At 39.2% G+C, this 16,786-nt stretch overlaps 1 protein-coding gene across 3 annotated transcripts in view; it reads right to left on the bottom strand.

Moving 5' to 3' along the window:
* KDM3B (lysine demethylase 3B) overlaps positions 1-16,786 on the bottom strand; it is a 72,032-nt gene that overhangs the window by 33,496 nt on the left and 21,750 nt on the right. For all 3 annotated transcript variants that reach the window (XR_012837736.1, XM_075766479.1, XM_075766480.1), the window contains exons 3-12: positions 15,278-15,391; positions 14,724-14,829; positions 13,088-13,212; positions 11,590-11,658; positions 10,069-10,647; positions 6,382-7,627; positions 5,826-6,027; positions 4,258-4,472; positions 3,038-3,190; positions 388-495 (exon numbers count right to left, since the gene is read on the bottom strand). Coding sequence is in view for 2 of the 3 variants with exons in the window: in XM_075766479.1 (XP_075622594.1) it covers positions 388-495; positions 3,038-3,190; positions 4,258-4,472; positions 5,826-6,027; positions 6,382-7,627; positions 10,069-10,647; positions 11,590-11,658; positions 13,088-13,212; positions 14,724-14,829; positions 15,278-15,391 (2,917 nt within the window). In the remaining variant the exon portion in view is untranslated. The remainder of the gene's footprint in view (positions 1-387; positions 496-3,037; positions 3,191-4,257; positions 4,473-5,825; positions 6,028-6,381; positions 7,628-10,068; positions 10,648-11,589; positions 11,659-13,087; positions 13,213-14,723; positions 14,830-15,277; positions 15,392-16,786) is intronic.

The following is a 16,786-nucleotide window of genomic DNA, read 5'->3' as shown; positions in this document are numbered from 1 at the left end:
CTTTAAAGGTCCCTTCCAAACCAAACCATTCTATGATTCCGTGACCAGTTATGTAAAGAGTCAAGTAAATGGTCAGCACTGACTACTTTCTTTCCCTCCCCCTAACAGAAAAGAAAGAGATCTGTCTTGCAAGTTAACCAAATTTACTGATACAATTAAAAACGGCTAGGCACAAGAAGTCACAGCTAGTGTCAGAAGAGTGTTCACTTCAAACCCACAGCTTGACCTTACTTGGGTTACCTTCCCTTCAACTATTCCACTATTCCATGCGAATGTCTCCTCTAAATCCATGCTAGGAACACCAACTATCTCAGTATTTTTTTCCACATGCTTGTTCAGAATTGAGAAAAAAACCAGGAATTTTTCCTTTCAAGTTTTAAGCATTACCTGTACCAGGAATGATCTGTGTTGGCATAAGATTCTCTGGTTCATGAGACTGACCCTTTGCACACTTCAACCATGAGAAGACTTCCTCATCACCAATCTCCTCTGTCTCTGGAATAAAGACACAGACAAAAAATTTTTTACAGAAGTCAGTAGAACTTTACAGTGCAGAATGTTTCTGTATCAATGCTGTTTCTTTAGACTCTTTACAGTGCAGGAGATTAATCCAGTGATCTCAGAAATAAATTGTAAATATAGACCATTAGAAAAGGATCTACAGCAACTCCTTTGCCTCTTCAGGTTATAAAACTACCAGAGTAATTTTTGCTTCATATCTAGTAGTTTGTTACTTTCAATCACCTAAAAATCTCAGCCTCTAGCCTCAATTTTTGAATATTGTACTCTTGTTCTCATTATGCTTTCCTAAGTAATCGAATAAATCTGTCTCTTCTTGTCATCATCTCCCAAGATTTTTCAACAAGTATCTGCAGATCAGTTCCAGGAAGAGGAAACCAAGTTCTCCTGTCAGTATATCTACTTACAAAGCTAACAAGTAGCAAATTAATAGTTTGAAAAGTAGGCTGACAAATTTAAATTCTTCAGATTTTAAACCAAGTTGAGCCTACAAATATGTAGCTGTATAAACTACATACCATGCTCTTCCTTTAAAAAGGAAGGGGGAGGTGGAAGGGGTCAGTGGGGGAGAATATGAGAAGGATCATATAAAACTTCATTTCAGGGTCCTTTAGATCTGGTATCTGCACAGGTTGTTTCTACAGCACAAAGTTCATAAGCCTCTTGAGGCAAGTAATTGTATTTAAGTAATGCCTTGGTTCTACATTTTGGCCTATTCCAAAATTTCAGACTTGATTAATAATTCATAATTACAGTACAGTTTTCAGGAAGACATCACTGATAAGCAATATACATATACATACACACTCCACTATCACTTGACATTGTAAAATATCAATCCTTTCAAAGCTGACCCTCCTCTGTACACCAGTGAGTAAAAACTTCTCATACGTCTAGGACATCTCTTCATTTTAACCTGGCACGGGTAAGGTTATCCTATTTATTTCCTTGATGCGAGAAGACAAGTGGTTAAGAGACTTACTGCCCTTGAATCATGGACATCTTTATACCACATTCTGCCAGTGATATATTCAGTCCCAAATGCTTTTATCAAACATACACAGTGCCAACTTTCAACTATTTCCACTGTACCCTAGGTAACCACATCTTAAAGATTGTTGTGCTCTCTTCTGGTGTATTCTGGCAGTAATTTCATAGGCTTCATTATTATACTGGGTCTGCCTGGGATGGAGTTAATCTGACTTATAGCAGCTTGTGGTGCTGTGTTTTAGACTTGCGACCAAAACAATGCTGGTAACACATTAATGTTTTAGCCACTGCTGAACAGTGTTTGCAGTGACCAGGTGTTCTCTGTTTCTACCTCTACCCAACCCCTCAGTGAATAGACAGGGGGTGCACAAGAGGTTGGGATGCAACACCACCAGGTGGATGATCCAAACTAAGCAAAGGGATGTTCCATGCCATACAATGTCACAGTCAGCAATAAAAACAGAGATGAGGGAGTTAAAGGGTGGTAGCCATCTTTTGCTTGGGGAACTGCTAGGCAACGGTCTGCCTGTGAGAGGTGGTGAGAGATTGCTTTTGCATCACGTGCTTTGTTTCATTTCCTTTTCTTTTTCTCTTTTTTATTTCTCCTTTGCTTACTAAACAATTATCATCTTGACCCACAAGTTTTCTTGCTTTTCCTCTTCCTTTCCTCTTTCTCCAGTCCTCATGCTGGAGGAGTGAGCAAGTGGCTGTGTGATGCTTAGCTGCCTACTGGGGTTAACCCACAACAATGATAAAAAATAGGTGACTTTTTATCTATTTTAAAAAATACATTGCTTTTATAATTCATTCAGTGTTCTCTGGCACCCTTATCATTATGAATAGACAGCAGTACTCACGCTTATTAACATCCAGTATTTTGTACATCTGCTCCATAAAATAATGTAATTGCCACTAATAGCCTTGCACTTACTAAGACTGTCCATTGTCAGCACCCATGCTACCAAAGTGGTCTCCATACAATAAAATACACAAAAAAAGCAACCAGGTATTCACTTCTTTAAACACAGTATGCCTCTATTTGTTAGAAATTGAGCTTACTGACCTTATTCCTGAATTACAAACCCTAGTGTGTCAGCAAAGCCAAAAAAGAAGAAAACTTTCCAATCTAACTCCTTGTTACAGAAAGGGGTTCTCTGCAATGTATGCTAGTTCATCTTGTGATGGTTCCAAACTGTTAAGATATTACTTAATTTTTCTTTTATACTCTCTGAGGAAAAGATGGAACTATACAGTAGTCTGTCTCAGTACACAGCCTATGCCTGCTGATGTTACAATTTTAACATACAAATTCAAACCAAATAGATAAAACACAGGTATCTAAGGAAACGAAGAACAGAACAGCAGCATGAAAGACAGTAGTGCCAAAATTCCAAACCTCCAGCCTCCCAAGCTGATAGTCACTAACTCTCCTACAAAACCTTCAGCAACTTCCCAGAAATTATCCCCACTGAAAACCAGCCAGTTCAAAGATTACAGTGGTGTGGGGGGGGAAATATCCAGTACTCACCACTGCGTGGACGATTCTTCCTCAGCCGGTAACAGTCCAGACAGACCCCAAAACCACATTTGCGACAAACCCAATGAATATTGAAGAGCGTTGTCTCACATACATCACACATTTCCCTCACGCCACGTACTGCTCTCTTCCATGCCACTTTCTCTATAAAGAGAAGGAACATTAGGAATTATTGCTTTGACCTTTTGCATTTCTCCCACCTAATTTGAGAATATCACAGTAACATTGATAAAGAAACAATTCACAGAAACATGACTTGAGGGCAGAGTACAGAAAAACATACTTTTTACATCCAGAGACACAATCCTTGCTAGTCTTGTGACACTATTAAAATCCCCACTTCTAACACTGGGTAAGGTAAAGTCCCAAAATGCACACACTACAAGGAAATAGAGTACTTTACAGAGCTTTGTTGTAACTGAATTTCAGGGAGCACTTATGGACCTTACAGCAAAATTATAAAACTTCTGCTAGTTTTATGAACAAATAACATGAACTTATAAAACTATAAAGAATGCGTATTTAGTTGTACTAATTGGATGCCTGTCAACTCCTTGGATTCTAAACCAACACGTTTGCTGAGGAAGGGGAAGTGCTCTCCAAATGGCTGCCCTTGAACATTCCAGAAGCTAAAGGAAAAAAAAAAAAAAAATCACACAGAGCTATCCAAGTGATAGGCTGAACTAGATAACTTCAGAAAATTTCTTCTAAACCCACTCCCCTTATAGCGGCAACGCTGTCTACTAGTTGCTCAGCTGAGTCCTTGCAGGCTGAATGCAGGTGCTGCTCCCTCCCTAGAAAACCCTGAGCTTTTATGTGATCTCCTTGGAGCGTAACAGGATAGGAATATGTAAGAAAAGCTGCTCATTAAAGCACAGCTGGTCACTGTGGTAAGTGTTCTGGACTTAATTCTGATTTTCTTATCAGCTGATTTCTGCATTTATTTATTGAAAAAAATAATTGAATGATGTCTGGGAAAGTTACCATTAGCTTCCTCAGTAGTAAAGCTGCACTGATCAAAAAAAGAAAAATCCCAAATGCTGGTCCCACAATTACACACACCCCAAAGAAGTGAATACAGCCTTCTCTTTAGAAGAAAAGGAAAAGCATTTTAACAAGGAATTCTATTAGACTTTCAACTCTATGCCACTGCATTGTACACACATTACACAGAGAAGATGGACAAAAAACATGTCAAAAGCCCAGCTTACGATGTGGCTCCACCATCATCATTGCCTCCTTCTCTGACATAACAAGCTGGCAGAACTGGTCCCCAACATTGGCCAGGATATATTTTGAAGTTTCCAAATCGATCCCCTCTGCAGGGGAGGAGGAAGGAATCCATAGGCTCATGGCATCAGGGTCACTCTGTTGTGGGTTCAAGAAACCCTCGACTCGTAGAATACCTTTTCGGGTAAATATCAGCCTGCAGAAAACAGGATGGAGTAACTGAGAAGCTGCTCAACCACCTTTAATTAACTTACGATGCCACCTATATCAGAACATAAACCCAGAAAGATGAAAAAAACGCTTGAGATAGAGTGCTATACTCTACAGCCAGTACAATGATTATGCAAATCCAAATAACACAAAGAATAAGGTACACGAAGGCAATGGGCACAAAATCCACTAGAATGAATCCCCAGGTCCCAGTAAGCATTGGTGGGAAATTCTACATACAGAAAATTCCTACAGCTTGATAAGTCACATTTCTCTATGCTATCAACAGAAAGAGATGACAAAAGTCAATTTATTTGGGCTTCTGTGTGATGCTGCTTGTAAAATTGTGCATGGTTCTAATTCTCTACTTTAACTCACAAGAAAGTTAATTTCCCAACTTTTGGGAAACCAGTATTTCAGTTCTGGCTAGGGCTGCTAGTACTTGTCAACTGTTCTAACAGTTCACATTACAAGACATACAAAAATTCTTATTGTATCTACTGTTCTTGCCACTGCTCTCCACAGAGATGAGCCACAATTCTTTTATCATTATTTGTGTGGTAAAAGGTATAACAACATTACAGAACCCTGAATGCCTCCTGCCAATATTAAAGGTAACTTCAGTTTCAAGCAAAAACAATCTTATCTCTAATTTCAATGCTAGATTAATTTTTTAACAATTTTAAGAAGAGAAGCAGCTATAATCCTTACTGGATGGGTGGCACAAAATATGCACTTCATCCTTTATATGCCAGAAAGGGAAGAAGCATCTTTTTGGGAAAAAATGCATAGCACTTGCTAGAATAGGCAGCTAAGGAAGATAAAGGAAATCGTGACAGGTCAAAGAACTGTTAGACCTGTACACAACACAGAGAGAAAACACAGGCAGCGTTCTACTCCTAAAAATCAGTTCTATACTCAACAAAACCTAGTCAAACATTAGCCTCATGCTGGCAATGTTTAGTTACCTGTTGACTGATTAAAAATTTTATCTCTGTTCTGAACTCCTTATGAAAGGGGGAGAGAACAGTTATTACATAGAAACTGCTACCCAACAGAAAAATTCTGCCCAATAAAGCGAATTCAATCTCCTGAGGCTGGACCTGAAGGCCCACTTAGTATCACACTTAGGCCCACACAGTATGCTGTATCTTCCAACAGCAGCTCTCCCTGCCCCAGTGAGGGAATTCCAGTCAGGTGATGCAGGGAAATGCAGGACACTCAAAATCTTCATTATTGTACCCAAGCACATTAAATAAGTAAAATGTAATTACTTTGTGCAGACCATGTCCAAGCTCTGCACACAGACTACATATAAAGGAAGGAAGAATTTGAGCACCTCCGAAAGTGGAAGAAGCGACATGCCACAGTTGAGTCATCCTGCTCTTGCTCCTTAAATTTGCGGTACCGCTCCAGACGGCACTCCCGGCACTTGTGCAGATGTGGAGCTACATTGATGCAAGAGCCATCCTGGAGAAAAGGCTCACCTGACTGCTTCAGCTTCCTCACCTTACTCATATCTTTCAGCACAGACTGGCCAACTGGGTGATGCAAAGTAGAATTAAAAATCCATTAGTTAACTGCAACCACAAAAGAATACTGGCCCCAATAAACATATATTCGGAGATCTGTATGCTCATACCCATGCAAAACCAATAAGACTGTTCAAGTCTGCAGCATACCACACTTTTGTCCTGACAAATACACGCTTAAACATTTCTCATAATTCACATAAAAGAAGCATTAAGCTTTAGCCTTATAAATATCCTGTGTGCTGCCTACTGAGCATAAATGAGGTTTACACCTATGGTTAGTTCATAGAGTTCATCACACAGGAGATATCCCAGTATCCCACCTCCTTGTGCTTCCAAGACACCCTGCATTCAAATCATCACCTTTTAGGGGAGCTGTGCGAGGCCGGCCCTTTGGGGTTTGTTTCCCTTTTCCTTTCCCCAGCAGCAATTCAGCGTTGCGCTCTGCATTGGGGCCTAGCTTTGCCATCAAGTGGTCTGGGATTCCCTTCATACAAGCCTTGGCCTGCAACTGGTCTTCAGAGTCACTCAAATCTGACAGGTCACTATTGGTACTGGAATCTGAGTCCTGTTTGGATGTCAAGCTCCGCTCATCTAGAGAGAACCTTTTCACAGCTTCAAAAGGGGCTTTGTTCTCCTGTGGAAATTCTGCCTGTGAAGAGAAAAAGCCAGGTGGATGTCTGCCAAACACATTAGAAAATGTTTTCAGAAGAGGATTGTCCTGCTGCCCAGGCCCAACAGCTGGTTTTTCTTCTGTTGGGCTAGAGGAAAGCGTAGGCATCTCAATAGGCTGTGTCAGGTTGCTGGTCGGTGAGGTGGAACGGCCATTCCCTACAGTGGAAGGGCTCTGAACACCTGCCGTAACTGCTGAACTAGGAGTACTGGAGATCATCTTTGAGGAGTCAGTTGTTATAAACAAGGTTTTCTTCTTAGCTAGAGAAGAGTCCGTAGAGGTGAGCGATTCTGGCCAGCCAGAAGTGGCCTTATGACCCACAGGTGTAGAGGGAGTAGAAACCCCTGTCTGAGATGAAGATGCAAAGCCACTGAAAGGACTAAGTTCTGCTTTCTCAGCAAATGCCAGGAAAGGGTTTGAGGGTTCCTCTCTTGATAGCTTTGGGGGCTGTAAAAATAGGTTTTCATGACTATCTGCAGGGCGAGTATTCAACAGACTTCGTGAAAAGGCTGGAGTAAGGGTAGGCATAGATTCCCCAGGCAGCTTCCGCTCCACAGAACTGCCAGACTGGGCTCCTGGTTTAGTGTCCGCTGAAAGAATTTTACCTTTACAGATCCCAGCACCCATACTCTCTGTACACTGCTTGAATGAGTCCCGACTAGAGGCGTCTTCAGTCAAGCTCTCTGAAATGACTGTGAAGTAGTTACTGGAAGGTAGATTTTGGGACATGCATTGAAAAAACAAGTTCTTTGACAGATCAGAATCTTTCTGAGCCTCTTGTCCAGTACTACAGCCAAAAGGAAATCCAGAAGGCTTGCTTTCTGGAGTCACCACTCCATTTGATTGGCTCCTTCCACCCCCAAATACCAAGGACTGGGAAGCACTTGGGAGAGAGACTCCAAATCCAGAAGAAGCCAAAAGTGAATTTCGGGAATTCTGAAACAAAATTAAGAAGCATTAGCCTATTAAAAGATTCTTATTTGATTCAGCAATACTTCGGTTCATCTAATTGTACAATTAGCATTCTACTTATCCACCTGTAATAGAAACTTCCAGCAGAATTATTTACAATGAAGAAACTTTTTTAAAGATTCTGCTAGACTAATTTTTCCTACCTACAAGCTATTTAATGAGCTAACAGTGTCCACTACATACTAAAGACACATGGAGAAAATGAACACAGTGTCTTATCATGCTTTAGAACAAAAGTGAGACACAAGACAAAGTGAACTAATTCACAGAAAGTTATTTAAACTGCTGATTGTTCTACTTCAAATCAGCAAGAAGGGAACCTTGATAGAAACTGCTTTTCAATAGTCTCCTGTCTTTCACCCTTCCCTCAAGATCATCCTGACAAGATTCTCCTACTTAACCAGCACACTTGAAATAATTAACTTGGTTTGCAAAGTTAATTAAGCAAAGAAAGCCCTCTAGCAGTTAGTGAACAAACTGGTTCTGGTCACATGCTGACAGATAAGACACCTAAGAAGTGGTGCCCTCCAGAGGATTACTCAATAGAGGTTAAGCACAAAGGGCTTAATTTTTATGATCTTCAAATACTGGAAAGTTTTCTGACTTGCAGACTTCCACTAGACCCATAACTGTGACATGGAATATTCACTTGCTTTCTTGTCAATTTATACTTATTCAGATTTTCCAATTCCCACAGTCCTACTGTAACTGACTATATTCTGTGACTAACTCATCAGTTCTATTCCTTTTCTTTGAGTTTCCACTTAGAAATCTTCCCATGAGGAATACTCATGATTAACACACTTTTATTCCAAGGCCATGTTAAATACAAGCACAACCTCTGTGCAACACATTTCACTGGTCCTTAGTGTCACCGCATACCTATTAGATATTAGAATTTCAGATATTTCTTTTTAGAGCCAAAGTAATTTCCATGAACTGAGTTCTAACAGTTTTAAAAAGCATATGAATATGAATGCAAACCAAGCTTATTAAGTAATCTCAAGGACCAAATGACACTATGATAAAGTGGACAGTCTGAAGCAATAACACATGTGAACTATCTACAACACTCCTACTGATTTGTGTCAGGTTCCCTCCCTCAAGGAAAATACAGTTTCAAATGAACTAGTGGTCCCCCTGCAAATTCTGAAGCCAGATTACTAATACATTATTTAAAACAAGTGATTTGGGGTTGGGGAGAGGGATGGAAGGAGAGGTGGTACCAAAACTTCTCAGTACAATTAAAGTTCTTAATACAACTGATGATAGATACAATTTTGACCGTTCACTTACACAATTTGTAGTTGCTGTCAATGCTGAACTTTTTTTTTTTTTTTTGGGGGGGGGGGGTGTGGAAGAGCAAGCAGGTTGTATTGTTATATAACAATTTAATTATGTAACACTCCTGTCTTCCACAATTCTATTTCTCCTTTAAACTTTACCACCTAGGAATCCTTATCTCAAGATAAACATCTCGCCTTTCCTCCCATTTCATTAGCTAATACAAAAGACAGGGATGAAAGTAACTCATTTAATCTCCCGGCAATCACCTTGGACTCTCTAATCTATCTCCCATTTTCTTCAGTTTTTTTACACAGTAGACTAAAAGTGTCTTAATTTTTGCTGTACTTACTTTTTACTTACTGATGTGGGGTTTTGTTTTTATAAGCCTTCATTTGATTACTTTTCTATTTTGTTTTTAACAGAGTTTGCCTTCTACTTTTCCACTTGTCTCCTTCAAAACAAAGACACAACTAAAAGGTCTTCAAGCTGCTTCCAGACTGAGCTCTTTAATAAAATTTATTCCAAAGGCACTCATCTCAAATGTTTTAATTATTTCATTGTTTTCAGCCCTAGATAGTATATGATACCACTGGCTTATTCTTCTACTACAGAGATACCATAGCTGTAACAGACAAGTTGGGCATCTACAAAAGGTCCTCTAAATGTCGCCTCATTGTTTTTCTGGTTTTGAGGCTTCTTTTTTTCTTCCTTTTTTTTTTTTTTTTAAAGTAACTTAAATGCTCAATTCAGTGCACTCTCTCATGCGTATTTGTTTATATAAATACAAGAGATATTAAGTAGGTTATTTTCCATATGACACAAGATTAATTATATTAAATGCAGCGCTTGAAGTGACTTTAAGGATGCATTTCTCAGATTAAGGCTGAATAAAGATAAGGGTTTGTGTCTTACAACTCCTCCACTAAATATCACCATTTTCTTTTGAGTTCTTTCTTAGATCAGACAATAGAAAGGAATCCCTCATCTCCAAAGGAAACAACAGAGAAAAAGTTGTTTTCTCAATTCCATGGACACACTTTGAAACAGGAATATGTTGCAGAACATCTGTTGCAAATACGTATGTCTGTCTTGAATATGCTGGATCATGAGCTACTCACCTCTCCCTGGGCTTGTGATCGCCCTGTTTTCAGTTTCTCCTGTCCAGTAACAGCTGGCAAACTGGTATCAGAGATTCTCATAGTTGTCGGTGTCAAAGCAGTTGTAGTAACCGCAGTTGCAGAAGTCACTGTGCCTTGGCCAACCTGTTCCAGGGATTTTCCTGCCTCTTTACATCCAGATCCAACCAGTAACGCTTGTCCAGCCACAGAGGAAAATGGAGTGAAGGGCAATGGTGTGTCACCACCAACTGGCTCATCTTGGACTACTAGTGTTCGGCCATTCTCTTTGGTGTAAGTGGCAAAGCGAATATTGCGATTAATCTGAGGGATGAATGAAGGCAACTGTTTGGCCCTTGAATCCAGTCCTGTTTCACTATTGGAGCCTCCTTTCCAAGGACCTCTACTTGCCTCACCTCCATCACTACCATTGCTATCCACTTCGCCTCTCTCCTTTAGCTTCTTTGTTGCAGGATCACACCCAGAATCTGAAGCATTTTTCCTCCTCCGTCCATCCTTTCCCTCCAGACATTCTTTCTTCTTTTTCCCTTTAGATGATTTAGCTGCTTTTAGGCCCCCTCCCTATAACAGACAAAACCATGCAATCACTAAACAGAACAATCTGGAATACTAGTTCAAAGAACATTTTTCTGTTCGAAAAACAATACATTACACTACTCAAGCTTCGGAACATTTCTTTTAACCACAAACTGAGACAGATTATCTAAGGAAAGATACTATGTGAACTCAGAACACAAGCATAAGTGCAGTCTTGTCTTTTTTGTACTAGGATAGAATCTTCACAGTAAGATTTTTAGCTGAGCTACTTTGCTGTTACACATACCACATCATGGCAGATTTTGGGAAACATGCAACGCAGCCATACTCCAACATAATTCTTGCTAATGTATGAGAACTATTTGCTCACTAATTTTTGCTACAAGTCTAATCCCCACAGTTCTTTTGAAGGGCACACTTTCTGTCCACAACCCAAAGCCTGCAATATTTCAACTATAGGAGATAGCTTGCCCTTCAGCCTAGGGTAAAAACACAGGTTCAAATGTTATCATGGAACCTCTCAACCAAAGCAAAGAAATGCCACAAGCGTACAAAGCCTGCTTCAGAAAAGACAGATGGTAAATTTTAGAAATGCCTAAAAACGTCTGTGAGGGGCACAGAGTGATCCTGTTAGAAAAAGGCAGTGAGCACAGAGACATTCTCTATCAGAGCACGACCCTTTAAAATGGAGCACAACAACTACATCTATTGAACCTCCCCTCACCCCCGCAAGATCCATGCTAAACTCAGTAAAACAGGCCTGAACAAAAAGAAAATAGATTGTTTAAAGAAAGCTATGACCATCTCTCAAAGCAGTAAAGAAAATTTTCATTTTCCATTTACATTATCAAAAGCTCACAGTGAACATAGCATGGCATTTCAGTTGTGTCCATGTTTTAGATGTTTTATATATAAATCTTTATGAAGTTTCACACTGTATGTACAAGACCTGAACTGTTATAGTACCTCGCTTGGAGAAGTGTTATCCATCACCACATGAATCAGTCGAGGATCCACCGACTTTATTTCACCACTCTAATTTTTACGCAGATTGATATTGAGGAGATAGGAGGAAGAAAAGAGGAGGTTAGTTTTTAATTCAGAGTATATAGTATCAACATAAAAGACTTTAAACACAAGGTTACTTTGTCACCTCTCTCCCATTTGCCTTTTCTTTCTGTCCCACTTCCTTAGTAAGGCTACAGCCTCCCAGTTTACCTTCTATCCTTTTGCATCTTCTCTATTTCAAAAAATTTCAGATTTGATTCCTACCACATTTCTTGTTCTACTGAGCATCTCTAGAGGTATTCATTGCATTAAACACAGCTTTTCTTAATTTTGATTTAGTATTGTTCTAGCCTTCTGCACATTCACTCTGCTAGATGCAGAAAATACTACTGGAGGGAAGCGTATCAATTTATGCTAACTGTACTCCTCAGCATCTCCCCAAAAGGAGCAATGAATACCTAATCTCTGTAACTGTGCTTGGAGGTTTTTATTTCACAGTAGATACACAGTAAGTTGGGTGCTTCCTGGCATGTATCTGCTGAAAGCATATAGTCCAAAATTTCAATGCCTCTCCAAAGTATTATACTTATTTACCATACATAGTATACCTTTTTCCCATGCACCAGCAATACACCCAGTAGTCAGAGTGCAGGATTACTGCATGAGTACACAGGACTTACTGGGCACATTCAGTGCATTCATTCTGCACACGTATTTTACTACTGCACGCAGAAAAGGCTACGGGGGGCAGGGGGCACGGGACACGAGACAGGCCCCAAAAAAATGAGAAGAGTGCTGCTGTTACAGTCATTTACACACAGCACCACAGACCTGATCCTAGTTACTCCTGAAAAAGAGAAAGCCATTAGTAGCAGGCTGCTGGTGAGACTGAACTACCTGTCAGATTACACAGAAGCATGTAATACAAACCAGATAACTCTAGCAGTGCACAGATTTTCTGTGCTGTTTACAACATATACTAGGTTTACTGATAGGAACAGTGCAAAAGTAAACAGCCTAAGCTAAAATACATTTAGACTAAAACTTCATCTTCTGTGCTACACTTGCTTTAAACCACTTATAGCCTGTCACATAGAAGCTGAGAGAAGGCATAGGAAGACCATAGCATAACAGATCCAGAAGGTAGCTTTCTGTACATCAGCATGCTGTCCCATCCAGAAAGCCACTTCCAATATTTTTTCATATAGCGCTCATTTCCCATGAAATTCTTCTAGCTTCTTTTATAGAAGTGGGCTGTGTATCACTATTTACTGTGCAAAGTCATCATAACAGGGAAAAAAAAACAAACACCACCTGCAAATTGCAACATGAATAATTACTCATCTTTTATAGCAAAAAACAACCAAAAGTACAAGTTCTGGTGAAGCTGTCATTCTCCACCAGATATTGAGGAATGGTATTTTAGGAACACCAAAGCAATGCTTCATATTTTTACCTCAGTCACAGACACCTCCATAAGACGAGTTATTGGATCTTGATGGCTCACAACACCACAGAGCCAGCTATTTTCATCCTCTGGTTGGTAAATCTTAACTCTTTGGCCTTGGACGCTGTAAGGACCTGGAAAAGAAGGACTTTGAGTACATTTTCCAGACAAGGTTTGTGTCATGCTAGTTAAGAGTCATACAATTAAAAAAAAAAAAAAAAAGTTCTGTGCACATAATTAGGGCTTGAAGTGTCATCTTTCAGGTGGAAAGAAATGAAAACGCTACGGCTTCTGCTGCATATCCTGCAGAGGCCAAGCATTCTATTGTAAAAAGTCAGTAAGCCCTCATTGCTGTAACTCAAAACTATTGTAAAGACATAATTAATACAGTTTACAAGTTAAAAAAAAAAAAGCAAAAGATCAAAATAAAATCACTCCTTTGACAAAATCAAGCTAGATGGGGGCTCCTTGCTAACTAAGCTCTTTTGCTTTCTAACCTACAGGTCGGTAATTATGAAGCATCAATCTAGTGGACAGTCACAGCATTCTGACTCAGTCCAGATGAATCAAATCCCAGTATAAACTGCATGCAGTTCAAAATACAAACATATATTTGTAACTGTGGAAAATGTAATATAATTGCACAAATATCCAATGTCTCTAAACCAACCAGTCTTAGTTCTTTGACACGGGTAACGGATCATCTACAGAAAGGTTTCCTCCGACCCTGCCCTCACTCTCCACATCAGCATGCAGAGCTTTCCTCCTACCCTAAGTCCAGACAAAAAAAACTCGGTTAATATCAGATCATCAAAATCCACATGATCCAACAGCCTGTATCTGATACAACCAGAACTAGACACTTCAGAAGAAGGCTCCACACTGGACAATTCTGAAGCTACTTGCTCATGTAAAAAGTATTGCCCTCATAACATTTTTATCAATACACATGTTATTTAACCAAAAGGCACTAAATCCCCATTAAGAATTACATCGTCCTTCAAATGCTATAGAATGGCCTACCTCTAGGGTGGCCACCTGGCCCATGAACCCAAACTCAGGATAGAAAATAATTTTAGCACTTGAACTAGAAGATCCCAATCTGACAACAAAAGCTGCAATTAGGCTTAACCCTAATACACAATCCAGCAACAGTTAAGGTATTAACTTTATGCTGAGCAGCCACTGCCACACCATATTTTCAACTTAAGTACTGTATTATCAAAATGCCAAAATTTGAAATAACAAGAGAAAATTTTTAAAGATCAGCAACTACAGAGTAACTTCACTTCTAAATTTCCAGAATTATAGAACAGAACCACAGAACAGGACCAAAACTTTAAAAATTCAAAGCTTAAAATAAGGAAAGTTGCGGATACATGGACATTATCAATAATATGTCATCCTACTTTAACTACATCTTCGCTGATCATTCCCAGTAGGTATTTCTGGTTCTATCTCAGCAACCGCTTACCTGTATCTGTGACAAAATAATGCTTCCTTGTAAAGAACTTGCAAAACAATACAGAAAATTTACCTTCCAAATCAAACAGTAACAGATCCTATTACTATTCTCCTTCACAAATCCCAGCACAGTCTAATTGTTCCAGAAAAAAGTACCTTTGAGATAGAAAAACAGTCTCACCTCTACTAAATATCTCCTGAAGCTTCTGGTCACTGATCAATGCGTTGACAGATTCTCTTAGTGAAGGCTGTTCCTGCAGAATCTGATTTTGACTCTCTGTTCCCATCTGCCAACAAGAAACAGTTTTAACATAAAAGTATAGTCTTTTAAGGTAACAGAATCATTAGTTTTTAAGGGACACCTCTTCTCCAGCTGCTCTCAGAAACTGACAAACAAACAAAGTAAAATTAAGAAAACCATTGCTGAACATGCCAGAAGGTAAAAAATTACTAACTACGCAAAAGCTGTTGCAAAATTTCCATTGCAATTATCAGCGACAATATGCTTGACGACTAGCTCTCCAACTGACCAATACAGAGAGGAACTAGGACTTTTCAAATGCAGGTGGAGGTTAGCATAAGCACCTGGAAAAGCAGGGGAAAAAAACAGAAATACACCACAGGGCAGTGAAATGAGGAAGACAATAATGTGGAAGTGGCACAGTAAAAAAAATAAAATCTGACAATCACAGCACAAAGTTAAATTTGCACTCTAACTGAACACAGTTCAAATACCTGAAACAAACGTAATCCACTGGCATCAGACAGGAAACGTAAATGTCTGTCCAGAAGAAACTCCACTGGGACCACAGAGCCTAAACCCAGCTTATCTACTAGAGGAGTGAAGGTCTGTGATGAACAACAGAAAAAAAAAAAAAGGTTATAAAAATGACTGAGCATGCACATAGGCCAACGATAGTTGTTTTCATATGCTATTTAAGTATCACAAAGAATAAAAAGTTTAATTTCTGAACTTGCATTGCCCAGTGCCTGAGTTTTAATGTAAATTATTACTCATTATGTCTAAGCCAATAATTAATTCTTGCAAGTGTGGCATATTACAAGAAGGAATTACAGAAAATTGGCTCCACTTATTCATTAGAACTTAAATCAGAACTGAAAACACCTTTTGTGGTATTTGTTTTTTCATAGGTAAGCACCTTCTGATGCTCAGGTTAAAAAAAAAAAAAAGCTTTGGTTAATGGTTCAAACTATTCTACATATTTCGGGTATAGACTCCTGAAAGGAGCATTTTTATTCCTGTATAGAAGTCAGGTCTAAGTAATTTATAGACATTATTAATAAAGGGGAGCTCTTTTTTTTTTTTTTGCGCTAGTGTTTTGTGCAACACTGAAGTTCAACAGGTATATTATTGATACCCAAGCTGCAGGACAAATCACTAAAAATAACTAGCACAATCAGAACGATAACCTTATAACATAACTTGCTGATGGAAGAGGAAGTTGCCAACCACTGGAGTCTTTGAAACGTGTTATCTGTCTCACGCTCACACTTAACATGATTTTAACACACAAGTATTCAGAACATTTTTCCCTTAACAGCTCTCATCAAGTTTGTTCACACTCCATTCTCCTGTACACCACAGTATGAATATAAAATTTATTTTCTCAGTTTATGTAAAACAATTTCATAAAGGTGAACAGGACTACAAGAAAGAAACAATGAAGGATGAATACCCATTCATAAGTGATATATCTCAAACCCAAAACCCACCACCGCCCAGAAAAAAACCCAACCAACGTCCAACTCGTAATGCTAAGTAGTTGGCTTCCCAGTACTGTCCACGTTGCACATGTGTGCTCTGGTGCTTTGGCTAACTCCAGTCTGTATTCCCATGCAGTTATTTGAGCCTGAGTGATTGTGTGGTTGTGCAGAGTACAGTGGATGGAAACATTTTTTCAGCAAGTCCACAGATACAGCTTGACTTATAGTGCAAATACTCTGGGACCTTAGTGGACCCATATTTGCTTCTAACAGTCTTCTAACAGGTTCTGACACAACTCATTACACAATCAATGTGCGGACTATGGTAACACCCCCAAATCACAGAGATAACAAGATACTTGGGAATCATCTGAAAGAAAGTGATCCTGTATAAACATAGTTTCCCAGATGAAATTAAACAGGAGTTCACTCTTGGAGAAAAATTGGAAATAACATTGAAAGGAAAACTCCGCCTATGGAAAAACACTATATACAGAATCTCTGCTGTAAAGTTGTGAT

Source organism: Balearica regulorum, chromosome 14 (assembly GCF_011004875.1).
Source record: "Balearica regulorum gibbericeps isolate bBalReg1 chromosome 14, bBalReg1.pri, whole genome shotgun sequence".
Taxonomy (NCBI): domain Eukaryota; kingdom Metazoa; phylum Chordata; class Aves; order Gruiformes; family Gruidae; genus Balearica; species Balearica regulorum.
This window is presented reverse-complemented; position numbering and strand designations above follow the sequence as displayed.